Raw genomic sequence first — 27909 nt, 5'->3', positions numbered from 1 at the left:
CCCCTCTTGCCTGGTCGCGCGCGTTCTGGGCACTCGGCGCCCCTCCGCACGTGGCGTGCCCGCAGCTGCCCTCGCTCGTCCGGGACCCCGCAGCCCGCAGCCATGGCACCCGGCCAGCTCGGTGAGCCCCTTGCGCGCCCTCGCGGAGCCACGCCCTCCGCGTCCCTTCCCCGCGGCGTCCTCAGCTCACAATGGCGGCGCCGGGCTGCGCGCCGTGACTGCAGGCTCGTGGTCCGTTCGCGGTAGCGCGGCTGGCAGGTGTCTGACCCGGGGGAGGCTCCGGGTTAGGCCCGGCCATTGTGGGCCGCCGTGATGGCCTTGAGTTTCGTGACCGTCCTCCCAGCCGATCCCCCCACTCCCCAAGGCCTGGAAGGACTTCGTGTAATGTACTGCGAGTAGTGAGGGGAGATGTCTTCTGTTTCAGCCTTATTTAGTGTCTCTGACAAAACGGGCCTCGTGGAATTTGCCAGAAACCTAACTTCTGTTGGTTTGAATTTGATCGCTTCTGGAGGGACTGCAAAAGCTCTCAGGGATGCAGGTCTGGCAGTCAGGTAAGGCACAGCTTAGTTTTTAAGGTAAGTCCAATCCGAGGAACGGAGTGTGATCACGTTGACCAGAAAGGAATGCACTCCGGGCACAGAGACTGAAAGAAGTCATTTACTCCTTCCAGCAGTGTTGGGAGGTTGGCACACTACTTACTTTGCAGAAGAGGAAAGTGAGGTTCAGATTTAGTAACTTGTGCTCAAGTTTACAGAGCACCGTGAGGAGTTAAGGGTTGAAGCCCCAGGAGACCCCATTTCAGAGCCCTCTTTCTTAGCCCCTTCCTATAGAAAATTAATGTAGGCGGGCCATTTGTTATTAAAGAAAAACCCAGATTACCTGATTCACGCGATTCACGTGATATGTTTGGACTGGCTCTGTAGTGAAACTGTTGACATTGTTAAGATTCAAGTCTTCCTGTGTCCCCTTACCACCTCTTAATAATATGAAGGCGCGCATCTTTCATTCATTCCCTTCTTCACAAGCTGTTCCTTACCTGGCTAAGTGATGGGAAGAAGGAATGAGTAAAATATAAATCAGCTGCCATTCCTGACCCCAAGGAGCTGGCATTCTGGTGGGAGAGTGAGGAGATAACTACTGAGGGGTAGAAAATGGATAAGGCTGTAGGACAGCTCTAATAAATGGCAGTGACTTTTTTTTTCCTTTAAGTTTATTTATTTTGAGAGAGACAGAGACTGTAAGTGGGGAAGGGGCAGAGAGAGAGGGAAAGGGAGAGTTCCAAGCAGGCTCCACAGTGCCAGCACAGAGCCCAACGTGGGGCTCCAACTTGTGAAACCGTGAGATCATGACCCAAGCCCAAACCGAGAGTCAGATGCTCAACTGACTGAGCCACCCAGGCGCCCCTGGATTACTACCTTTTTCATTGTGTAATCCTGCCTTCTGTAGCCAGCTTTCCTAAATTTGACAAGTTCAGATGGCGAGAATGCTTTATTTTCTTTATTAAATAAATGCTTTCTATTTTCCAAAGTCTTTTTGCATCATCTCTCTGATGTTCTCATAAGAACCCTGTAAGAATCGTGACAGGCCAGCCTTTTCTGAAGAGCAGCAGGGTGAGAATCCAGTATCTCGGCTGTTCTTTCTTTTGGAGCATGATGGATGCCGTTGTAGTTGGACCTTTCAAATTAAGCAAGCTCCTCTTCTATAGCCTATTTTTCTCCACCAAACTTTGTATCATGGGACCATTTCAGACATAATCAAAAGTAGAAAAAGGTAACGAGTCTTCATGTTGCATATCCATTCTTCAGTTTAAATACATGGCAGCTGTGGAGTCTTGTTTGATCTCTGCCTCTACTCCTCGCTTACCTCCATTATAACTATGTATTTCTTACAAATTGGGAATGTAAATGTATTTCTCTCCCATTAGAGCGTGAGACTGTTCACACTTCATATTATACACACACACGCGCACACACTGTCATGTAATCCTAACAACTTTTCAGTGTAGGTAGTATTATCCCCATTTAATAAATAAGGAAACTGAGGCACAAAGAAGTTAAGTAACTTGCCCGAGTTCGTAACAGTTAACACAGCTAGTAAAAGGCAGAGCCAAGATTTTATCCCAGGAAGTTAACCTGGAGGTTGAGGTAAACTGATGAGATTTTAATTGGTGACTCTACAGCAGTGGGCATACCGAGACTCTTTGAAGACTGCAGCTGCTGCATGCAAATTCTGAAATACAAAGGAGCAACAAGCTTTTTAATGACCCCACATGGTTTTTCATTCTAAGAATAGATCTGCCTTCTCTGTTCTTAGCAATCATCCTCAGTTGGAGAAACTGGATTTTATTTCCCAAATGCCAGGAAAGGGAATTTTGAATTGGACAACATGTCACCAGTTTTTAGTGCATGTTGGAACTGTGTGAGTCATTAGTCAAACACTAGTCATCTGCAGATGGCCCTTCATGGGAGACTGTACCCAGGAAATTCTGTATCCTATTGGAATTGGCTGCTTTAGTTTTTTTTAATGTTTATTTTTGAAAGGGGCGGGGAGGGGCAGAGAGAGGGAGACAGGATCTGAAGCAGACTGTGCACCTGCAGCAGTGAGAATGATGTGGGGCTCGAACTCACAAACCCACAAGATCATGACCTAAGCTGAAGTCTGATGCTCAACCAACTGAACCATGCAGGTGCCCAGGAATTTGCTGCTTTAAAATATTTATTGTTTTTTTATTATAAAGGCAGTGTATGTTGGTTGTAGAAAATTTGAAAAATGTAGAAAATTATAATGAAGGTAATAAATAGTTTATAATCCTGTTTAACAGTTGATATGCTTCCAGTGTTTTTATAAACATCTGTTTAATTTCATAGCTCGTACAGAAGATAGTTTTGCTTCTTGATTTTGTTCACCTAACATATTGTCAGCATTCTTCATGTCATTAAAATTTGCTTGTAAATCAGGCTGGGGAATAGGGGAGTTCATGTCAGTTTGGTGATAATGAATCGATATTTAAACATTGTTTTGGGGGCGCCTGGGTGGCGCAGTCGGTTAAGCGTCCGACTTCAGCCAGGTCACGATCTCGCGGTCCGTGAGTTCGAGCCCCGCGTCGGGCTCTGGGCTGATGGCTCAGAGCCTGGAGCCTGTTTCCCATTCTGTGTCTCCCTCTCTCTCTGCCCCTCCCCCGTTCATGCTCTGTCTCTCTCTGTCCCAAAAATAAATAAACGTTGAAAAAAAAAAAAAAATTTAAAAAAAAAAAAAATAAACATTGTTTTGGATTTGGCCCTTTGTCAAAGTTTGAGATTGTTTTTTCCAGCTTTTTTTTCTGTGTGAAATTTTTAACATTTTACATAGATCTATTAATTCTTTGTTTAATGCTTTGAATGCACGCCTTATGTATTTAATTTTAGTAGTTCTGTGATTTTTTTAAATGCTCAAACCTTTGGGGGTACCTGGATGGCTCAGTGAGTTCAGTGTCTGATTCTTGATTTCGGTTCAGGTCACGATCTCACAGTTCATGGGATCGACCCCTGCGTCAGGCTCTGAACCTGTTTGGGATTCTCTCTTTCCCTCTCTCTCTGCCCACCTCGCTTGCATGTGCACGCTCTCTCAAAATAAATAAATAAACTTTTTTTTTTTTAATAATCAGACCTTTGATTCATTGGGAATTTATTTTTATGTGGAGTAAACTCGGATTATTCGAATTACGAATATCACTTTACTAAAACACAATGTTTTATTTTCCCACTCATTTGATATGTCATCTTTATGCTTGTTTATTCTTAAAACTGAATTCTTGTTTTTACTTTAGTCTGATTCTGAGATATTTAGGGGATTGTTAGTGCTTTTTTGTATATACTGCTAAATTCGTTTTCAATTGAACGCATGGCTTACAATTCAGTTTCTGAATTCTGAAAATTAAGGCCCTGAAAAATCCCCCCCAAATGAGAACTGTGGACGTAATGTTGAAAGATGCTTTGGAATAGCATAAAATGGAAAAATGACAGTTCAGCGGAAACAGCAATATTCTGTTCATCTATTTTCAGAGATGTCTCTGAGCTGACGGGATTTCCTGAAATGTTAGGGGGGCGTGTGAAAACCTTGCATCCTGCAGTCCATGCTGGTAAGTGGTTGGTACCTTCAATTCAAAACAATCAGTGGTCTTCAGGAATATTTTGGTTGACTACTTTATAGAATAAATGAGGAAAAAGGCAGGTGATAAGCCCCCCCAAAAATTACCTGTGAGTCTGTATTGGCTTTGTCACATTTGCTGCCAAAGTTCATACTACGTTAGACCCTGTTTAGAATCTAGAATGCTTTATTATGTGATGGATTCACATCGTTTTCCTCTGCTTGCTTTTAGTCCTGATAACTAAAAGTGTTATTTCCTTCTGTAGTTAATGAAAATGTTTCAGTTTCTTGTGTGAAAAGACTTATTACACTCCATACTTAGGATAAAGTATCACAGTGTAACTATCAAAATAATTCTTTTTCAAAGTGCTTTAGTTTTGTTTATTCATCTGAGACCAAGAGTTACGTATTAACCAAAAACGGTAAGAGATCGGTATATTGCTAATTAGAGTTACAGTAAAATTTGGCAGAATAAAATCCTTAGGCTAAGGAGGATCACCAGACAAGCCACTTACTTTTGGGAACACATAGATTAATGGAACTGGCAATGGTTATGTGGAAATTCCTTTTACACTTTGTTGCTTAAGAAAAGGGGGAATAATCGGTGTGCCTGGGTGACTCACTTGGTATAGCATGCAGCTCTTGATCTCAGGGTTGTGAGTTCAAGCCCCATGTTGGGTATAGAGATGACTTAAAAATGAGAAATCTTAAGAAAAGGGAAAATGAGGAACTTATAACAAAGCTTTTTAAATATGCCCACTAATCTTTCACTACTTTGTTTTCTTTATTAGGCAGTATTAGAGGGTTTAACTTGATTGATGGGACTATATTGGAAAGAAGTACTTTATTATAATGTGTTTTAACTTAATACTTTAACTTTGTTAAATTAGGAATCTTGGCTCGTAATATCCCAGAAGATAATGCTGACATGGCTAGACTTGATTTCGATCTTATCAGGTAAAAATTCTGGAGTTGAAATTTTAATACGTTGAGAATCAAAGACTGTAAGCATGACAAACATGGTGCCCCCCTTGTAAGACTAAGGTTAACATTAGGTTTAGTTTTCTGTTCACTCACTGTAAACGTTTATTGAATACCTTCTATGTGACATTGTACATACATGAGCATTTTTAGTTCTGCCAAGTTTATATTACCAAAATTCACGTTTAAACTACAACAAAAAGAAAACAACAAAAAGAACCTTTTTTTTTTAAGAAATTATGACCTACATTTTGATACATATTAACAGTGTACTTATTTGCATAAAAATATGCACTGTTTCTTTTCAATGTATATAACAACTTTACTCAGATATAATTTCTATACCATATAATTTCCCAATTTAAAACACAACTTAGGGGCGCCTGGGTGGCTCTGTCGGTTGGGCGTCTGATCTCACGATTTGAGTTTGAGCCCCGCATCGGGCTCTGTGCTGACAGCTCAGAGCCTGGAGCCTGCTTCGGATTCTTTGTCTCCCTCTCTCTCTGTCCCTCCCCTGCTCACACTGTCTCTGTCTCTCTCAAAAATAAAATGTTAAAAAAATTAAAAAAAAATAAAATATACAATTTAGTGTTATTTAGTAGATTCAGAGTTGTACAGCCATCACCACGGTTAAAATTAGAACATATTCATCATCCCCCTCACCCCCAAACACCCATACCCATTAGCATTCATTCTTCATTTCCCCCCAAATTTCTAACCCTGTGTAACCATAAATCTGTTTTCCCTGTCTGAATTTATCTGTACAGGTATATCATACCAATAGAACCAGATAATGTGGGGTCCTTGGATTTCTTAGCATGTTTTCAAGGTTCATCCATGTTCTAGTATGTCTTAATACTTCATTTTTTTTTATTACTAAAAAATAACCTATTGTATAGATATATCCTATTTTATTTATTGTTTTATCAGTTGATGGGCATTTGGATTCTTTTCACATTTTGTATATTAGGAATGAGGCAGTCATGAGCATTCACGTACAAGTTTTTGTATGGAAGTGTGTTTTTACTTCTTTTGGTTATATACCCAGGAGTGGAATTCCTTGGTCATCTGGTAACTGTGTTTAACCTTTCTAGAAGCTGCCATACTGTTTTTCAAGGTGCTGATCATTTTACATTCCCTGTAGTAGTATAGGATGTTTCTGCACATCCCCACCAACATCTGTTAGCTAGCTTTTTGATTTTAGTGGTTCTGGTGGGTATAATGTGGCATCTCATTGTGATTATTACTGGCCTTTCTTAGTGATGTTGAACATCTTTTCATTTGCTCATTAGCCATTTTGTATAGCCTGTTGCAATCCTTTGCCCATTTTTTAATTGTTTTTAATAACTTTATTATTAAGCTGTAAGAGTTCATTTTATCCTATTAGGTGGATTGTTTTTTCCTTTCTGTAATGGTGTCCTTTGACTATCACAAAAGCTTTAAATTTTGATGTCCACTTTACTTTTTCTTTTGTTGTCTGTGCTTTTGGTGTTATATTTAAAAAGCAGTGGCATAATCCAAGATAATAAAGATGTAAGAGTTTTCAGTTTTAGCTCTTATGCTTAGGTCTTTGATTTTTTTTTTAAGTTATTTTTTACATATGGGTGTGAGTTAGAGGTCCAACTTCATTCTTCTGTATGTGCTGTCCAATTGTCCCAGCATCGTTTGTTGAAAAGACTTCTTTCAGACCCCATTGAATGGTCTTGGACACTTGGCCTGTATCTCTGTCGTTAAGCCAGCACCACATCATTAGTTTTATCTTTGTGGCAAGTTTTGAAATTGAGAAGTGTGAGTCCTCCAACTTTGTTGGTCTTGTTCAAGATCATTTTGGACATTCAGGGTTTCTTGCATTTCCACACGAATTTTGGGGCCAGCTTGCCCATTTCTGCAAAAACCAGAGTTGGAGTTTCATAAGGATTGCATTGAATCTGTATATCAATTTGGGAGATGTTGCCATCTGAATATTGAGGCATAAACTGGGGTGGCTTTTCATTTGTTTAGATTCTTTAATTTTTTCAACAATGTTTTGTACTCTTTTAGCACACACGTCTTATGCCTTTGTTAAATTTATTCTTAAATAGTTTTTGTTTTTGTTTTTGATTGTACTGTTAGTAAAATTGTTTTCTTAGTTTCACTTTCGAGTTATTCATTGCTGATGTGTGTGTAGTTCAGTTAATTGTATGTCCTACAGCCTTGCTGAATTCAGAGATAATAGTTTTTGTGTGTATGTGTGTGAAATACCTTGATTTTCTATATACAAGATAGTGTCATCTGCTAATAGAGATACCTTTACCTCTTCCTTTCCAATCTTGATGCTTTTTATTTAATTTTCTTTGTTAATTGACCTGGCTAGAACCTCTAATACGATTTTGAATAGTGGTGGTGAGAGTGGACATCCTTGTGTTGTTCTTGATCTTAGGAGAAAGCATTCAGCCTTTTGCCTTTAAATGTGATGTTAGCTATGGGTTTTAGGGTTTTTCTTAACTACCTTTTATCATGTTAAACAAGTTATTTTCTATTTGTTGAGTGTTTTTATCATGAGTGGATGTTCAGAATACTTTTTGTGCATCTGTTGAGGTAGGTGGGTTTTTGTCCTTTGTCTTATTGACATGGGCTATTACATTAACTGGTTTTTAGATAGCAAACCAACCTTACGTTCCTGGGGTAAACCATACTTGCTGCCGTGTGTGCTTCTTTCTATATTTTGTTGGATTCAGTTTGCTAGGTTTTTGTTGAGGAATTTTTTGTTTTTTTCAGTTTTTACCAGTTTTTACCAGTTGTGCTTATTTCACTGGGTGTGAACCTGCCCACAGAGCCCCTCACGTTGCAGGCCCAGGCACAGAACTCTACTCCACTGGTTAATTTTAGATCAGTTTTGTATCTTAAATTACTCTTTTGGCCTTACTGTTGCTGTCGTTGTATATGATCTCTCTGAAGACAAAACAAATAAATACTTCACCCTTAGAATGGTCTATCGTTTTTCATCATTATACCTAACCCGTTGGAAATAGAGTCTAAAATTGAATGTCGAAGGTAATAGTGATTGTATTCCAAAATGAGGATGTTATCTATAGCCTTGTATTTTGCATTTCTGTTAAAATTTAACCAAATTTTTTAATGACTGGATCATATCATAGGAGCTAAGTGTACCTGGACAGCAACATTGCAAAATGATTTAGGGGAAATATGTTTTGAGAGTACCTGCTGACAAAGCCACTTATATTTACGTATGTTCTGCAACAGTGGGAGCTCCTGATGTCTCAACATACTTTTTAGAATTCTAAAATGCCAGGCTTATATTTTACATCTTTAGACTCTTTGGTCTTGTTAAAGCTACTGACTGACTTACATGTAAACCCCATAAAGTTTGTGTTTCTAATGGCAGCTAAATCCTTTTTTTTGGCTTAGGGTTGTCGTCTGTAATCTGTATCCCTTTGTGAAGACAGTGGCTTCTCCAGATGTAACTGTTGAACAGGCTGTTGAGCAGATTGATATCGGTAAGTTAGAAAAAACATATTAGAAGACTGACAGGGGAGGATTATTATATCTTATTTATTTATTTTTGGACTATTTACATTTATTTATTTTTACTTTTTGCTTTTTTTATTTATTATTTTTTAGAGAGGGAGAGGCGGGTCCGGGGGTCGGGGGGCGGAAAGAGAATCTTAAACATGCTCCATGCTTGTGGAGCCCAACGTGGGGCTCGATCGCGTGTCTCTGGGATTATGACCTGAGCCAAAATCAAGAATCGGATGCTCAACTGACTGAGCCACCCAGGTGCTCACTGGCTGTTTACATTTTAAAAGATATTTTGTTTTGATGTTCACTGAAAATCAAAAAATTGAGAGAGCAGAAAATAGTTACTGCTCCCAGATTGTGTTCCGGGATGACCATAATTCATCTATATTTTCTAAGCTCTTTCTTTATATAGAAATACCTCTGGGGTACATTTTCCTTATTTTTTTAAGGCAAAAATTAAGGTAGAAATACGTATACAGTGACTTTATTTAAAGGAGGTTAAAGTCATGGAAATACAAATTGTCTTGTTCTTCCAAGGTGGAGTAACCCTCCTGAGAGCAGCAGCCAAAAACCACGCTCGAGTAACAGTAGTATGTGAACCTGAGGACTATGTGGCCGTTTGCACAGAGATGCAGAACTCCGACAGTAAAGACACCTCCTTGGAGACTAGACGCCAGTTAGCCTTGAAGGTGGGGATGCACTTTTATTGAGCAAAGTGTTTGCCAAACCAAATGGTGTTCAGTTTTTAAAGACCATGTCACTCATCAGGCCTCTGCTTGGAGCTGAAATCCTTTTCCTGTAAGTGAAGAGAACCAAGCATTTCAGAGGTATAATGTCAAAAAGTTGAAAGACACTTGGAAAGAGAATGATTTGTTGTGTTCTTTAGTGATAGTGGGTGTCTTTCTTGCACAGACGTGTGTGGGAAGGAGTGTGGTTTGCTCTGTGCTACCTGAAACCCTCTCGCCCCAACTTTGGTAAATGCTGCTGGTATTTCACAAAACTTACCCTTTTTGTAGGCTTTCACTCATACAGCACAATATGATGAAGCGATTTCAGATTACTTCAGGAAACAGTATAGTAAAGGAATATCTCAGATGCCCTTGAGGTATGGAATGAATCCTCACCAAACTCCTGCCCAGTTATACACGCTGAAGCCCAAGCTTCCCATCACAGGTAAAGGCTGTGTGTTAGGTGGCATAGTTTGCTGTGTGTGGGTGTGTGTGTCTTTCTCTGTATTATATCTGATGTGGTTCACATTGAAAAGGTAAATGAAATTACATCATGCCTTTCAAAGCCACTGGAAGTCTGAGGTGCTAGGTGTTCTCATGAACAAAATCTGTTGAGACAGTCATGGGTTCTGGAGAGAGGTCAGGTTGGAGATGGAGTTTGAAATGTCCTTGGCATATAGATGATTTTGAAGATGTGGGGCAGGATGGATGGATTTCCTAGAAAAGGTCGAGATGTGGAGGGACCAGCTGAGGAACACGAGGCTAGAAGACCGGCAGGGCTCCAGCTGGTTTGGAGTGCTGCTAAGAACAGGAAAGTGACTGTTTGATCCCAGAAAAATTTCATGAAGCAGTTTCCTTGGAATGATGGTTCTGGAAGCCCAGTTGAAGTTGGCCGAGATAGGAATGTGAGGTTAGGAGATAACAATAATAAAGATAGTTCTTTGAACAGGAAAATCAGTTAGGACTTCCATGGGTTTGTAGAATTAAAAGAGGCTTTTCACTTTTTTGTCCTGTTTTATTCTTGAGGTGGGCATTAGAACACGTGCTACTGTCTGGTCGGGGATGGGGCGGGGCGGGTTGCATGCGTGCAGAGGGCAGGGGAGAGAGTTGTGTGTGTGAAGGCCTTGGGTAGGAGTGCTGGCCTCGGGTGACCACAAGGACAGCTCTCTTCGTACACTGGGAAGGCAGGGCGAGAGCACGCTTGTTGGTACATGGGGTGGCAGGAAGATGCGGGTACTCCTGTCCGCTTCTCCTTTCCCTTGTTACCAGCAGAGAGGGAGGAGCAGGGAGCAGGGTGGGAGATTTGAGGAGAATTTCAAATACTCCTTTCTTTCCCCTTCCCATTCACCGGATCCAGTCCTATTTTTACCCTACTTCAGATACATTTGGAATCTCTTCTAACACTGTGCCAGCCCCCTCAGTCACCCCTAAAGTCTCCAGACTGCAACAATCTAATTCTCTCTGCTTTGTCTTTTCTACTCATGGCAGAATAATCTTAACCATGTAAATCAGGTGATGTTACACCCAATTTGAGACCATGCGTTGGCTTTCCTTCCCACTTGAATGCCTGTGCAGGTAACAAACCCTGTTATCTGACTGCTCTTCTGTGGCAGCCCTCCCCTACCCCGTGCTCCTCAGCGCCTTGTTTCCATTTGGTCCACAGGCACAGTGTCTGCGGCCTTTGCTCTGGTCTTCGAGGTCTTTTTTGCCATTCAGATAATCACCTTAAAGTCACCTCCTCAAAGTTTTCTCTGATCACCCAGACTGAAGTAGCTGCCCATCACACTTTTCTCACAACACCACTTGGTTGCATATACAGTAAAACCTTGGTTTGCGAGCCTAATTCATTCTGGAAACATGTTTGTAATCCAAAGCACTTGTATATCAAAGTGAATTTCCCCATGAGAAATAATAGAAACTGAGACGATTTCTTCCCCAACTGGAAAATACTCATATAAAAATGATTACAATAATGTAATATGATACAAAATAATAAAGAAAATACAAAAACAAAGAAAAATAAATTAACCTGTACTTACTTTGAAAACCTTCATTGCTCATGTGAAGGAGACGAGAGAGGAGGGTTATTGTGTAGGATGACTTTGACTATCACTAAGGGAATCACTGCTGTCTATTGGCTCAGTGGCATCTTCTTTTTATGCAACTTGAACAAGGCACCTATGTAATGACACTTGGTTTTGCCTCCTTTTGAGGATTTCATGGAAAGTTGACATTGCATTGTCCTTAAGCAGATTCATCGCTCACACTGCTGCGGCTTTATTTGGGTGGTGCTTTTCTACAAAATTTTGCACTGTTTCCCACATTTTACATATCTCCCTAATCTCATTGCAAGTGAGGGATTCCTCTGCCTTTTTCTTCTCCTCTGCAGACGAGACACAGACTTAGACTTATAAAGTCTTGCAATTTTGGCCACTCACATAACCTCATTGGTACTTTTCGATGATTTTCTTCTTCCACTGTAATCATCTTCTTACCGCCTTTCTTTTCAACCTTTTTCTGCGTAGGGGCCATTGCATATGCTCACACCGATGTTGACTACAGTGCAGTATTAATAAACTCTTGTCATACGTTGTATTGAATGTAACTGGCAATAAGGCAGCAGAGGAAAGGGTCTGAATGAAGGAATGAAGCAAAGCATTCCTAAGCTGACTGTTGTGTGGAAAAGCAAAGGACTGTCCAGAGGTGCTTTGACGTGACAAAAAATACACTGGTGCCAGTTGTGGGCACCTTCCGATGTTCTGAAAAATCCCTGATTTCTGCCAAACACCGCGAGCTGAGATGGAGCATCCGAGGATGGGAGACAATCACCCCACAGTCCTGCAGTGAGAGAGAGAGAGAAGAACCATTATCTTGGTTGTGATCCTGTGACATTTGGAGTCACATACTACTCATTGCAAGACATTGCTCATTTATCAAATTAAAATGTATTAGAAATTTGCTAATTTTGCAAGTTTGCTCGTCTTGTGGGATACTTAGAACAAGTTACTTACAATCCAAGGTTTTACTGTATTTATGTTTTAATTGTCTCCTCCCATTTAATCATCTTCTCCCAAGAACAGAAACCTCAGCTTTTTTCATAGCTTTTTGTTTATCGCTGCATCCTCAGTACTTAGAATATCGCTTGGCATGTTTCCTAAGTATTTATTGAATGAATACCTGGAAATTTGACATTTTGTATGAATTTTTACGTTTAGATTTCTTAGAAGAAATTCTCCTGTTTTATTCTCAGGTATTTCCTCCTTATAATGTTTCCCATTTAGATTCTGAGGCAAGAGATACCTCCATGTACTTTCAGTTCCCGTATTTTTCATTTTCAAAAGCTATTTTGTTCGTGCCGGTCAAGGGAACTCTTTTTTAGGAACTTTTTTTTTTTTTTTTGGTAGATTTTATCTTTTAAAGTAGTTAATAGATTCACAGAAAAATTTCTCAGAAAGTACAGAGAGTTAGTTCCCAGACATTCCCTCCCTCTGCATCTCCTCTCCCCAGTTTCCCCCTTTTACATCTTGTATTAGTATGGTATGTTTGTTAAAATTGAGGAACTAGTATTGATTCATTATTATTAACTAATGTCCACTTTACATTAGGGCTCACTCTTTGTGTTGTGTATTCTGTGGGTTTTGACATGTATAATGTCATATCCGCCTTGACAATATCATGCAGAATAGTTTCACCAACTAAAAATTTCGTCCATTCTACCTCTCTGACTCCTGTTGCCATTCATATTTTTACCATGTCCATAGTTTTGCTGTTTCCATAATGTCATAAGGTTGGAATCATACAGTATGTAGCCTTAAGGCTAGCTTGTTTCATTTAGCGGTATGCGTTTAAGTTCCTCTGTGTCTTTTGGTGGCTTGAGAGCTCATTTCTTACTGTTTAACAATATCCCATGGTATAAGGATGTATCATAGTTTATCCATTCACCCCTTGAAGGATATCAAAAATGGAAAGACAATTTTTAACAGTTATAAAAAGTTGCTAAAAACTTTCAAGTCCAGGTTTTTGTGTGGACATGTTTTCAACTCATTTGTGTAAGTATGTAATATTTTCTCTTACCGTTTTCTACGTATTGCCTATTTTGTTTTTTCTCTGGCTCTCCCATAATCTCTATGAAGGCAGTGATTGGGGGATGAGACATTGGGGGCAGGGGGCTAGCTTATTCACTGATAATATTATCCCCATTACCTACAACAGTGCCCAACATTGTTGTAGGCACTCAGTAAATATTTGTCAGAGTTTTATTTTTAGAAGTATGTATTAACCAAGATAATACAAAGGAAATGCAGTTATAAATTGCCTTTTAACTAATGGCTCCCATTTTTTTGTATGTGCTGAATTTATAATTTATATAAATATATATAAATATTTATCTTGCTATTGTCAAGAAAATAGGCAATGAGAAACTCTGAAATTGTAATCTTTTTAACTGCATTTTAGGCAGAGCCTACTGAGGCTGGTATAAAAGAGGAAAACTCCAATGCATTTTTCCCCCATCCACAGCTCTTGCATTAGTTTGTAATGTTTTTGTATTGACAAAGTTTACGGAATAGATTTTGTACTACCTCTAGAATTATCATGACTGTTCTTAGTTCCGTACTAAAGTGGATCCCTGACGATCACTGGTCTTGTTCTCCTATTCCTGAAATCACTGTTGGTTTATTTCTAGATTGGCTAGATTTGGTTTCTTCAGTAGCATATAGCATATGTGAGTGTGTATTGTATATTCTTTTTGGGCAGGGGGCCGGTGAGGCAGGCTAAGGCTCTAGTGTTTTGGTCTCTGTTGTCATCAGGTTCTTTTATGTTTGTGTATATGTCTTTGCCTCTTAATTATACTTCTCTGAAAACATACTCGTGCAGCCTTGACCACATAGGTTATGTTTTCAGCACTGTATATCTGACTTGATTGATCCTGCTTGGTAACGTGTTGTGTATGTTTCCATATGTAGTTCTAAATGGAGCCCCTGGATTTATAAACTTGTGTGATGCTTTGAATGCCTGGCAGCTGGTGAAGGAACTCAGAGAAGCTTTGGACCTTCCTGCTGCTGCCTCTTTCAAACATGTCAGCCCAGCAGGTAAAGCACTGCTTTCTGAATGCTCTGGAACTGTTCAAAATTCACTTTTTAATTTTAGAAAGAATTGACATGTTCTAATGTGAAGTCTCAAACCACTTTTTTCAAGTCTGTTAACAATATTGATATGGTAGCATGACAAAATTTGGTAGTAAATTAACACATAGATGTTATTTATGTGTATGTAATTTTGTAACATTACTGTGAGATAAGGATCAGGAAAATGCTTTTTTATAGTGGAAACATAAAAAATAAAGTAAAATGGTTTAATGCAATATGGCTAAATATTTTTCCACAAGGTTGAAATAGAACTGATACAAAGAAGTTCTAGGGGCACCTTTTCTGTAACTTTTTATAGCCACTGAATAAGATACATTTTTACTTCTATGGCTAAGTCAAATCTAACACATAATTCTTTGAAGCTTATTTGATACTAAGGTGATGTAAACAGGAAAGAAATAAATGGTATGGGTATCAAGCCGGGTGGAGGGAGTCAGTAATGAAGCAAACTAACTTCGTAGATGTGTGGTGCTGGCAGACCCAGTGGTTGTTTTCAAAAGGCAGAGAGAAGAGATTCCCCCCTCCTCCCCCTCCTCTGCAACTGTATTTTTGTTGTTTAATTATCTGGCCAGATTTTTGTGTAATTTGGCATGGACACTAGAAATTATGCTGCATAGACCAGATGTTAAGAAAAGTTGCTTTGGGGCGCCTGGGTGTCTCAGCCTGTTAAGCATCCGCCCCTTGATCTCAGCTTAGGTCTTGATCTCACGGTTGTGAGTCAAGCCCCGCAATGGGTTCTGCGCTAAGCACGAAGCCTACTTTAAAAAAAAAAAAAAAAAAAAAAAAAAAATATATATATATATATATATATATATATGTATGTATGTATGTATATTGTCTTAATTTAGGAGATGATAAGTAGTAACGTGTGGGGGTTTATTTTATGGTTTTCCATACCAGGTGCTGCTGTTGGAATTCCACTAAGTGAAGATGAGGCCAGAGTCTGCATGGTCTATGATCTGTATGAAGCACTTACACCCATATCAACTGCGTATGCAAGAGCAAGAGGTCGGAACAGTAAAAGGGTTTTTGTTTCTTTGTTTGAAAAAGAGAAAAGAATGTTTTATCCTAAGTAGAATAAAGTAGTAATCTTTTCTTTCAGTAAAAGATTCCAAGTTGTCTTTAATTTGTTGTTGTTTTTTTTTATTAATACTTAGGAATGACTCTATGAGTGCCTTAGAATAAATTTGTTTATAAAAGTGTGTGCTCCTATTTTAATGTAATAAATGGAAACATAATTAGAATTTGATGCATCTGATTCCACATTAGGCTGTTGCGTACATTGTTTAATATATAACTAAAACTATATGGTTGTTTTAACTACACTATATTTGGTTAGAGTTATTTTTTATGTATTTCAGAAGTATCTAATTCATGAGGTTAATAACCTGTGAATATTACTGTAACATTTATGGAAGATCATTGAGAAACTTCACAGCACTGTTCACCTTCTACAACAGGGTTGCAGACTGTGGCTCATGGGCGAAATAAACCCAGCCTGCCACCTACCTTTGTCAATACAGTTTGATTGAAGCAGGGCCAAGTCCCTTCGTTGATGGGACTGATTTCTACAATGGCACCGCTGAGTAGGTGTGACAGAGACAGTGTGCCTGCAAAGCTTAAAAAGTATTTGCTATCAGGCCTTCCACAGAAAAAGTTTGCCAAATGCTGCCTTAGAAGTTAAAATTAAAGAATACTTTGTTATGATCATTTCAGTTAAGTGGGTTATTAATCTGTTATTTAGATCTTATATAAATAATAGAGTTAAATTTAGAGAAATGGATTTTATATGATCACATTGGGGTTTTTTAAACATCTTTTTCTATGCAGAGACCATTTGTAACACTTCATTTTTATTTTTATAGGGGCTGATAGGATGTCTTCATTTGGTGACTTTATCGCATTATCTGATATTTGTGATGTCCCTACTGCCAAAATTATCTCCAGAGAGGTTAGTGGACTTTCCTGTATCTTGATCCAGGCATAACTGAGTAAAGCTCTATTTGGTCATAGTTTTCATTGAAACTATAACTTCTCATATTTATTTACACCATTTCTAAATTAAGTTTATCATTTAGAATGTTCATATTTTATGTAGAACGTGAATCCTTGACTGAATTGTAATTTTGACATTTAGTGTTTCAAATGAATATTTTGCTATTATGATAAAGTTTTAATTTATATATTTAGGTTTTTTTACATTCTCTAGTAGTCATTATCTTAATGCCAAAGTTAATGTTTCTAAAGAGCAGAGGATGATGTAATAATGAGCCTTACCGTAAACCTTTGTAGATCTGTAATGAAAGATGTTGTATAGGGGAAGATTATAAACTACTCTGAAAAACTAACCCCCATTAGTTGAATACCAAACAAGCTTTCTGGAAAGGTGGGTTTTGGGGCAAGGAGACAGGCTGAAAGAAAAAGAAGATAGCTTGGAGGGAAAACGAATAGGTAGAAATGAAGGCTACATGAGGTTGACAACATTTAGTTGCTTTGGGGATTCTCCCCATGACCATTACCATCCCTCTACCATCCCCATCCACAGTGCAGCTGACCTGCTGTGTTTTATGTTCTAGCATAAGGCTTTGTAGTATGACTTCTCTATCTTTCAAAGATGTTAAATATGGTCCCTTTGTCTTGCTGTTGAGGTACTTGCCTTGCCTAAGGTTATTAGCAAAGTTGTAATCTGATCCCCATGCCCTGCTCTTGTGGAACTTGCTTTGCCGAAGGTCATTTTGCTAGTACTGGCGGAGAGGGCACTGGAGAGGGCACTAGACCGGACTCTTTCTAGTGCAAAACACTTCATGAACAGGATAGTGAGAAATCGTTCTTCTTCTTAAGGTACATGTATTACTGAGAATCATTTGTTTGTTCTTAGTTAAAACTGAAACAGCCCGAAACCCTGAAAGGAGAGCAAGTGAAATAAGGTCAGCTGTAGAACTCTGTGTTCTAATATAGGCTTATCTTTTCCAGGTATAGGTACTAGCATTATCTGCTGGAGAGAGAAACCAGAAAATGCTGCTGCATTAAGACAGATAATTGTGTTTAGATTGCTTAGGAAATGTTCCCTAATTTTTGAAAATAGAAATTAATGTTTAAAGGTCGCCTGGGTGGCTCAGTCGGTTAAGGGTACAACTCTGGATTTTGGCTCAACCCAGCATCAAGCCCTGTGTTAGGCTCCGGGCTGAGCATGGAGCCTGCTTGGGATTTCTTTCTCCCTCTCTGTCTCTCTCTCTCCCCCCCCCCCACTGCCCCACCTCTCCCTCTCCCTCTCTCAAAATAAAAACTTTAAAAAAATTAATGTTTAATATATTTATAGGTATCTGATGGTATCGTCGCCCCAGGATATGAAGATGAAGCTTTGAAAATACTCTCTAAAAAGAAAAACGGGAGCTACTGTGTTCTTCAGGTTAGTTTAATTCATGTTTGAAATAGTAATTTGTTTTCTTCTCTTATGTTTCTTTTCCCCCATATTTAATCTTTTCTTTATGATGACAACCTTTGAATTTACCCTTTACTGAAGTTTCTTTAATTCTTAATCCTACAGGGTTTTTTTTTCTTACTATTAATTTTTTGGTTTAAGATGAGGGTAGCTTCCTTAGTCTTAGTTTTAAATTCTAATTAAAAAAAAAAGTTATTCAAAAGGTGTTAAATTTAAATATCATTTGATGAAAGGCCTCCCCATCCTTCCTTTTTGCCACTCTGTTACCTCTTTAAAAGTAATATTTTAGGGGCGCCTGGGTGGCGCAGTCGGTTAAGCATCCAACTTCAGCCAGGTCACGATCTCGCGGTCCGGGATTTCAAGCCCCGAGTCAGGCTCTGGGCTGATGGCTCGGAGCCTGGAGACTGTTTCCGATTCTGTGTCTCCCTCTCTCTCTGCCCCTCCCCCGTTCATGCTCTGTCTCTCTCTGTCCCAAAAATAAATAAACGTTGAAAAAAAAAATTTTTTTTTAAAGTAATATTTTAAATTTCTTGCTTGTCTTTTCTGAAAAAGTTGGTACTTTTTAGGAAATATTTGCATTTCTTTTTCTTTTTGTTTTTTTTTCCTCTTGACACAAATGCATACAGTCTGACCATCTTCGAAGTTTGCCCGGTATGGGTGTAGCTTATGTAGCCAGTCACCCAGTCATTAGCCACCACACACGCTCTGCAGTGAATTAGGACCGGGTCACAGTCTGTGATAGGTCCTGCTCCTCTTTGAGGTTGTCCCATCAAATTTTATGTCTTAATGGGATTTCCTAATAGCTTTGCCAGCATTGTGTTCTTTAACTTTTTCTTCTTATCAATAGGAGATAAAAATGGCATCTCATTGCAGCTTTAATTTCCCATTATGTGTGTGGTGAACATCTTTTCATATTTAAAGTATTTTTTATTCCTTTTTATAAATTATCTGACTATATTCTTTGCCTATTTTTCTAATTGATGAGATTTTTCCTTACTGATTTTTACACACTCTTAGGTATTAGGGAAACTAGCCCATAGTCTAGGATCGATATTGATGCCTGGCCATTCTATTATACCCATAGTGAAAGGATCTTACACATGCTTAAATTAGAAAAAACGAATATAAGCTTGCTTATAATGATTTTTTTGTAAAGTTAAATGAAAAATGTTAAAGGTTGTAGATGTGTTGGTTTTGACTCTAAATTTGTATTTTAGATGGACCCGTCTTACAATCCAGATGAAAATGAAGTTCGAACTCTCTTTGGTCTTCGTTTAAGTCAGAAGAGAAATAATGGTGTCATTGACAAGTCATTGTTTAGCAATGTTGTGACCAAGAATAAAGATGTAAGTTTGAAAATATCTGAACTGTATGCTAGTTACTCAGTGAGTATTTTTAATATTTATAAGCTTATGCATTTTTAAAGACTCATATTTAAAAATGGTTGATGTGCAAATGTCTAGCTCATTTTTAAGTTATTAAGTAAGTTTGAGAGCTTAAAAAAAGAATAAATTATGATATTAGAAGCTAATGTGTGTATGTACATAGAGATATTTATCTTCATTTCTACGTAAATGGCATCGTATCTTTTATGATTCTGTTCCATAACTTGCCTTTTTACCATGCACTAAGCTGCAAATATGCTTTCTGTATCAGTAAGTGTAGATCCACATCTTCATCTAAAAGGCCACATGGCGATCCATGTATAGATGTACTAGGATAGATACTTAGATTATTTCCATTTTCAGTGCTGTGATCAGTGTGTTCACATAGTCAAGTTTTTGTTCTTGTGCTGTTTGTCATCTGTTAGGGAGGACACATTCCTAGGATGATAGTGGTGATTTTTTCCTAGTATTTATATATACCCTATCATTTAATAGGCATAGCACTCTATGTGGGGGTTGGGGAAGGGTGACTACCCGATCATCTCTATTGTAAAGATCACAAAATTGTGACGTCAGGTACAGTTAAGAAATTTGTCCAAGGTTGCATAATATGGAAATGGATGAGCTGGTATTTCTTTTCTGAAATCTCTTAGTTGGACCTTCAATTTTGAAGGATATTTTTGCTGGTTCTAACAGCTCTACTTGCCCCCTACCCCCCCCCCCCCCCCCGCCCCCGCCCCGCCCAAGTACTTAAGATGTGTAACTACACTGTTTTATGGTCTTACCTGCTGGTATGTCTGGTATTTTTGATTGAATGTGAGAAAACTATAGAGCTATTTTGAAGGTCTGGATGGTGTTTTTTTCTTCCCTCCAGAAAGAGCTGACTTCTCCTTTTGGTGGGCAGATCAGATGGAGTCCGACCATCTTTATCCTGGCAGGAATTAAGCTGACTTGAATTTGGGCTTAAATCTTTGTGAGGACCAGTCTGTTTATGGTTCACCCCTGCTCTGCTGAAAGCATCAAGGGTCTGCTAGTATCACTTTTCCCTGGTGTACTAAACTCCATTTTTGCCACTTATTCCTGTAACACTGCCAAAATTTGGGCTCAGTTCCTTTACCTTTTAGCTTACTGCCTTTCAACTTAGAAAATGCTTGAAGCAAAAAGCATAGACGGCTACACTCGTTTCTTCCTACTTCCTTTATCTCTGGGATCTTTGCTTCTCAGTACTTGCTGTTTTACTACCTCACTGTTGAGCCTGTTTGTTCCTAGAAAAGGTTTAGTCTCGTAACAAGTCATTCATTGTAACAGAAATAGAAATGAGGAGGTGCAGTTGTTCCCAGGTCTGACTCCTGAGGCTTTAGGTAGAGTTGCTGAAAGTAAACCTCCGAGCCTTTATTGGAATAATTTGATCTGTTAATAAGTATATGGTGATTGAGACATGATTTTTGTTGTTTTATTCTTCCATTTTTATTTTTAAAAATCAGTGGTGCCCTGAAGTAAAGGAACATGGTAGGCATTTCATATAGAAATAGCTTTCAGTCCTTTGCAATCTACTCCTTTGGTCAAGGCTATTAAGTACTGGGATTTCCAGATGGAAGCATGGTTTTGTACCAGCTCACATTATAACATAGTAATATGAGGCTCTTTTTCTTCTTACTTTATTAACCTGACTGGTTAATGTGTCTTTTTAAAATACTGAAACAGTATTGACCTAGATTCCATAGTACCTCTGTTGACAACCCTGCCTGCCTATTGAGACTCTTAACTTTTGTAAGTTTTCCTTATAGGTTTGTAGGTATTGGACAGATGAATAATTTAACGGTATTTGATAGATTTTGTACCTCTGACTGCACTAACTTAGATGTTTTTTTACAAGGAATGAAGTATGGTTTTAATGCCTCTTTTATCTAAATTCTTCTCTACTTATTTCATATGTATTTTTAATTAGAAATTTGGAAAGTGAAGCATAAGAGTGATGGTTTTATCTTTCTTTGTATTGCCCTCTCCTTTGAAAGCAGTGTTTTGTTAACTTTTCAGCCTCAAAATCCTTGGAGGTGTAGAACAGTGGGAGAAGCATAAGGATTGATTGTGCATTAAAAATTAGTGAACATGGTTGAATTATTTCCTCTTCCATTTTTCTTAAATAATGCTTTAATTTGTTTTAACTATTTGTGCCATGTATATATGACTGGATTCCTTCACTCCCATCCCCATACCATCTCCCCCTTGAGATGTCTTGTCTCATATTTCTTGATCCTGTCTCAGAATACCAGGGTTACGTTTCAGGGCAGACCTGTAGGAAAGCTGGTTTATGTTATTAATCTTTCTTAGAACCAAAGGAATAAAATGTATACTTGGCGACTCAAACAGATACAGACAGGAAAGGATATACTACGTTAATACTATCTTAGAATAAGAAATTCTTAAGAAATTCTTTTAATTGAGCTTTTAATTTTGAAATAAAAATGAGAATTATAGATTACAGGCACTGTTAAGAATTCCCATGTACCCTTTGCCCCATTTCCCCTGATGGTAATATAATGCCTTGTAATACTGCAGTACAATATCACAACCATGGTAATGATATTGATACAGTTAAGGCACAGAAAGAATGCTTCCACGACCACAAGGATCCCTTATGTTGCTCTCTTACAATCATACTCCCTTCCTTCCTGCCTCCACCCCCTCCTTAACCTTGGATAACATCTAATCTGTTCCCCCTTTTATAATTTTCATTCATTGCACATTCATGAGTGAGTTTTTCTGTGAACATAAGTTCTCATTCCTCTGTTATAAAAGGCCCAGGAGTATCATCAGTGGCTGCTGGGTAGTATCATAGTTGCATATTTAGTTTTTTTAATTGCCAAACTGTTTTCCAAAGAGCCTGTGTGATTTTGTGTTTTACACCAGCAACATGTGAGTGACCCAGTTCTCTGCATCCTCACTAGCTTTTAGTGTTGTCGCCCTTTTTAGTTAGGTGTGTAGCAGTATCTTGTGATTTTAATTAGCATTTTCTAATGGCTAATGATGGGTGTTTTTTCATATTTATTTTGCCGTCTGTGTATCCTTTTTAGTGAAATGTTTCTTCGTGTCTTTTGCTCATCTTCTAATTAGATTGTTTTTGTCACGGAGTTTTGAGAGGTCTTTACTTACTTAAATAGTAGTCCTTTTTTGGTTATGTGGTTTGCAAATATTTTCTCCCAGTCTGTACTTTGTGTTGTTTTTTTTTTAACTTTTTTTTTTTTTTAACGTTTATTAATTTCTGAGAGAGACAGCATGAGTGGGGAAGGGGCAGAGGGAGAGGGAGAGGGAGACACAGAATCCGAAGCAGGTTCCAGGCTCTGAGCTGTCAGCACAGAGCCTGATGTGGGGCCTGAGCCTATGAACCATGAGATCATGACCTGAGCCAAAGTTCGATGCCCAACCGACTGAGCCACCCAGGCGCCCCTGTACTTTGTCTTTTTATCCTCTTAATACAGTTCACAGAACAGAAGTTTTAATTTTGAAGTCTGATTTTAATTTTGATGAAGTCTGATTTTTCCCTTAGCTAATTGATCAGTTAGCTGCTGCTTATAGTCTTTGTCCACATAGATAATCCTTCTTTTCAGTTTGTATTTGCTCTTTACATTAAACATAGTGACAGGGGTGCCTGGGTGGCTCAGTCAGTTGAGCATCGACTTTGGCTTGGGTCATGATCTCACTGTCCGTGGGTTTGAGCCCTGCATCGGACTCTGTGCTGACAGCTTGGAGCCCGGAGCCTGTTTTAGATTCTGTGTCTTCCTCTCTCTCTGCGCCCCCCTCCCCACTCATGCTCTGTCTCTCTGTCAAAAATAAACAAACATTAAAAAAAATTTTAAACATAGTGACATTTCTGGCTATTGCTTTATTCTGTTAGGACTGGTAGTTCACAAGTATTTTTGAATAGTTTCTACTTAGAATATTCTAGACAAAGCAGAAAATGATCGTAATTTGATTTTTCCTCAACAGCCGTGGCTCTGTGTAGACATCACAGTTGTTTGTGATATCTGTGAAAATTATTCTCCATGTTCTTTCTCAGCATAAACTTTATCATGTTTCCATATATGTTCCTTGGCACTGTGGTAGAGAAAGTATTATTTGTCGGTTTAGGAATGGATATGGTACTTCACAGCATGATATGTAAACACACTTAAGCCGGAGTTGCTGCAAAATGGCATTAGTTTGAGTCCGTGATGCATTAGGCACTGCTGAGTTCCACAGCAAGTATGTTGAATGTTGATCTTTTTCAGTAAAACACAATAGTGTTTTCTATGAACAGTTAATTCCATTCTATCATTTGAAAGGTGCAACTACATCATAGGTCTATAAGAAAATGACTTGTAGGGGCGCCTGGGTGGCGCAGTCGGTTAAGCGTCCGACTTCAGCCAGGTCACGATCTCGCGGTCCGGGAGTTCGAGCCCCGCGTCAGGCTCTGGGCTGATGGCTCAGAGCCTGGAGCCTGTTTCCGATTCTGTGTCTCCCTCTCTCTCTGCCCCTCCCCCGTTCATGCTCTGTCTCTCTCTGTCCCAAAAATAAATAAACGTTGAAAAAAAAAATTTAAAAAAAAAAAAAAAAAAAGAAAAAGAAAATGACTTGTAAGATGCTTAACGTTTTCCATTGGAGCTACAAATTCCACCATAGTTGACTGCCCTGTGTCTTTTCAGTTGCCAGAGTCTGCGCTCAGAGACCTCATTGTAGCCACCATTGCTGTGAAGTACACGCAGTCTAACTCCGTGTGCTATGCCAAGAATGGTCAGGTAACCACACTCTCAAACCCACTTCGGGCAGACTGTTGTTTTTCAAAATGATACTCGTCCCTCAGGTGATAGACTGCTTGGAAAGGAAAATTGGCCAGGTTTTTCTTTTCTGGGTTTGTTGGTATCTACTCAGTAATGTGGTAGACCGTTAGAGCTAGTGATGATCACAGAGTATCTTCAGAATGACATTAAAATCGGTCGTATTACTTCTTGCCCAGAGTGAGTTGGCACATTTGGGTTAGTGGGACTGTAATAGCCGCCATAAAACTAGTTTATTCACTCCCCTCCTCCTGATGGCTGTGATATTTCCAGTGAAGAGAGAGTCAAGAATAGTACTGCTACCTATTACTCCATATTTTTGTAGCTTGTTGGATATTTTTGCGTTATTTCTAAGGTTATTTTACCAAGAATCTGTAGACTGCAAGTTAACGTGATCTTTTAAAATCAGGTTTACTGAGACATAATTTATATACAATAAAATTTACTCTTAAATTTTTAAGGGTCGAATTTTGAGCAGTTTGCCCACATTATGTAGTTCGATGAATGACCACTACCACGAGCAAGGTGTTGAATGTTTCTTATAGACGTCAAGCGAGATATTTCACTTGTTTCCTAGTGGGCTGAGCCGTAGAATGCAGCACTGAGCCAGCTCCTCCTGGGGGTCTCTTCTAACTCTGGACTGAACTGGTTCTGCTTTCGCCATAGCTTCCTCGGCGTTGGGAGCCCTTCTCACGGTGTCTTGAGCTCTTCTTGGCACCTATTAAATTATTTGTCCCATAAGTGGGGGGGGAAAGTGTGGATATTCATTAGTATGTGACCTGGAAGACTTTGAAATTCAGAATTTTAGTGATTGTCAACTGTCAAAAGACTGCTTGTCTCTGTTAACAAAAACTTGGGGGATTGTGGTTACTGGTGTTCTTGGAGTCAGGTTCTAATAAGTTCCAGTAAGACTGTGCCTCACTACTGATGTCCAGGAGTTCTAGAAACTTACAGAGTATTAATAGCCATACTTCAAATGTCACCGAAGAGGTAAAATGTGTTAATAGTAGTTACTGACATCTACTCTCACCCTTAATAATTTAAGAATTATTTGTATTTTGGCCTACTGTTTTTTTCACAGAATTGATAGATTTTAGGAAATGTGCACAAAAGACCTGTTTAAAAAAAATATCGAAAGAGAGATTCATCTTAATGTTCATGTTCTTCAGGTTATTGGCATTGGAGCAGGACAGCAGTCTCGAATACACTGTACACGCCTTGCAGGGGATAAGGCGAACTACTGGTGGCTTAGACATCATCCACAAGTGCTTTCAATGAAGTTTAAAACTGGAGTGAAGAGAGCAGAAATCTCCAATGCCATTGATCAGTATGTTACTGGAACCATTGGCGAGGTAAAAGTCACTGGGTTTGTGAGTGGAGTATACTGGTATGCTCACTCTTTTCTGTAACAGGTATTTTTCTTAAAATTTTACGTTGTCTAAAATTGCAATTCTAAACTTTTTACCAATTCTCCATTGTCTGCTGTCTTTAATTTTTTTGTTCATAGTTAATCCCTTTCTGATACCACAGACCTTCCTTGTCTTTTAAAATTATAACCATTGGTTTAGTTTTATAACTTTGTACTTTCCCTGTTGGTTTTGAACTTTTGATGGCAGGGACTATTTTTCACCTATCCTGAGGCTTCTTTCACAGTGCCAACCAAGCATGATGCTTCTGCATGATAGGTGTGTATTCAACATGAAATACAAATTATCTGATAGTGGGTAACCAGTGTCTTCTCCCCCTACACTTTCTTTTCTTTTTTTCTTTTTTTCAATGTTTGTTTTTGAGAGAGAGAGAGAGAAAGATCATGAGTGCATGGGGGAGGGGCAGAGAGAAAGGGAGACACAGAATCGGAAGCAGGCTCCAGGCTCTGAGCTGTCAGCACAGAGGCTGAAGTGGGGCTTAAACTCATAAACCGTGAGATAATGACCCAGGCCGAGGTCAGACACTTAACGGATTGAGCCACCCAGGTGCCCCTTTCCCCTACACTTTCTACCAGAGTCATTAACAACTCAATTTTTGTTACATTTCATATTTAATGTCTTCTATTTTGAAGAAAGCATATGGGTGCATTAAAATGACAACTCGGCGTACCTGGGTAGCTCAGTCGAGCAGACCATGATCTCACCGTTCATGAGTTCGAGCACCACATTGGGCTCGCCGCTGTCAGACTGCCAGTGCAGAGCCCACTTTGGATCCTATGTCCCCTTCCCTGTGCACATCCCCCACTTGCACTGTGTCAAAAATAAATAAACGTTAAAAATAAATAAGTAAAATTGCAGCTATCAAGTAGCCTGCTAAAAATCTAGAATTTAATCCTATATTTGGACATAGCAAATGTCGATAAATCCTATGTGGAAAGCAAAAGAGAAGTCTGGTAATCGGATACTTGATAGTCTCCTGAGGAGGTGAGTTAACCACATTACGTTGTCCACAAGTTCAGGGACAGGAATCCATGACATCATAAGTGTCACATAAGTGTGCCTTATAATCATAAAGTACTTAAAACATAAGCCTTTCTTTTTTTACTCTAATATTGGTATTCTGTTTAATATTACTAGTGAAATCTTGCTCGTAGTTCTGGAAGGATCTTTATATGTACGTGAACAAGAGTTAAAAGTATGTTGTTTTAGCCAACAAATCATCCAAAATGGAAGCACCTTTTTAAAAATGTGAATACCGTGAATCATACCTTGATTTCATCTGTATGACTGACTGTAGACTTGAGGCTGTGTAAATATAGTTCTAGAACATCCATCATCATCTGTTTGCTTGTTTTGATACAGGGATATAAAATAGTAGATTTAATTTAGGCAGAGATTAAGAAACAAAATATATTTAGAATAAACTGATTTTGAAAGTAAATGGTATAATCTTTATTTGGTACACTTAGAATTACTTTTCTTAATGAAATGTTAAAAGCATCAAAAAAAATTCTGGAGACGTAAATTGGAATGAGCCATTATTTATAATTAAACCGTGGGACAAATGCCCAAGTGCTTTCTGGCATTCTGATTTGCATCAGATAGTATTAAAGATTGTGTCCAAAATCTTTCTTTCCCCTCTCCACCCCCTTCTCATAGGATGAAGATTTGGTAAAGTGGAAGGCATTGTTTGAGGAAGTCCCTGAACTGCTAACTGAAGCAGAGAAGAAAGAATGGGTTCACAAACTTAATGAAGTTTCTATCAGCTCTGATGCCTTCTTTCCTTTCAGAGATAACGTAGACAGAGCTAAAAGGGTAAGTGTGGAAATGATGTGCATTTGCACAGAATTGATTATGATGTAAAACCACTTCAGAAACCCTGCTTTTGGTGTTTAAGTTCTGTGAGTTTTATAGCCTAGTTATGGCAGTGTGATCAGTAATATGTAAGTATTTTACTTTTCCATTTGATGTTCTTTTGCTCTTTTGGCCGAACGAATCAGTCTGTATTGTGAACCCTTGTTAGCTTATGCTTTGTAGAGGAGGATGTTGGTTCTTGCGTGTCTTCACCTGAACTTGTGTCTTGAAAGTCAATGTCTCTTCTCCCCGCAGAGTGGCGTGGCATACATCGCTGCTCCTTCTGGTTCTGCTGCCGACAGAGTTGTGATAGAGGCTTGTGATGAACTGGGAATAATTCTCGCTCATACGAATCTTCGGCTCTTTCATCACTGATTTCGTTGCACAGTATTTTATGGTTTGCTCATGTGTAGGTGAAAAATCGCATGTGACCTTTTGACAGATGCCTTTTTTAAAAAATAAAACATTAAGTCTTAGTTACCTTGGA

The 27909-nt window shown here is 38.8% G+C and overlaps 1 protein-coding gene across 1 annotated transcript; it reads left to right on the top strand.

Moving 5' to 3' along the window:
• Nucleotides 1-27909, top strand: ATIC (5-aminoimidazole-4-carboxamide ribonucleotide formyltransferase/IMP cyclohydrolase). Its single transcript, XM_047084873.1, has 16 exons — nucleotides 1-121; nucleotides 425-551; nucleotides 4041-4117; nucleotides 5016-5082; nucleotides 8515-8603; nucleotides 9163-9314; nucleotides 9642-9798; nucleotides 14318-14443; nucleotides 15401-15508; nucleotides 16366-16451; nucleotides 17820-17909; nucleotides 19160-19288; nucleotides 24010-24102; nucleotides 25311-25493; nucleotides 27228-27383; nucleotides 27678-27909. The coding sequence occupies exons 1-16, from the start codon at nucleotides 103-105 to the stop codon at nucleotides 27795-27797; spliced, it is 1779 nt and encodes a 592-aa protein (XP_046940829.1). The 5' UTR covers nucleotides 1-102; the 3' UTR covers nucleotides 27798-27909.

Source organism: Lynx rufus, unplaced genomic scaffold, assembly GCF_022079265.1.
Source record: "Lynx rufus isolate CCGP_SWC_20201006 ecotype Redwood Valley unplaced genomic scaffold, mLynRuf1.p SCAF_2, whole genome shotgun sequence".
Classification (NCBI taxonomy): domain Eukaryota; kingdom Metazoa; phylum Chordata; class Mammalia; order Carnivora; family Felidae; genus Lynx; species Lynx rufus.
This window is presented reverse-complemented; position numbering and strand designations above follow the sequence as displayed.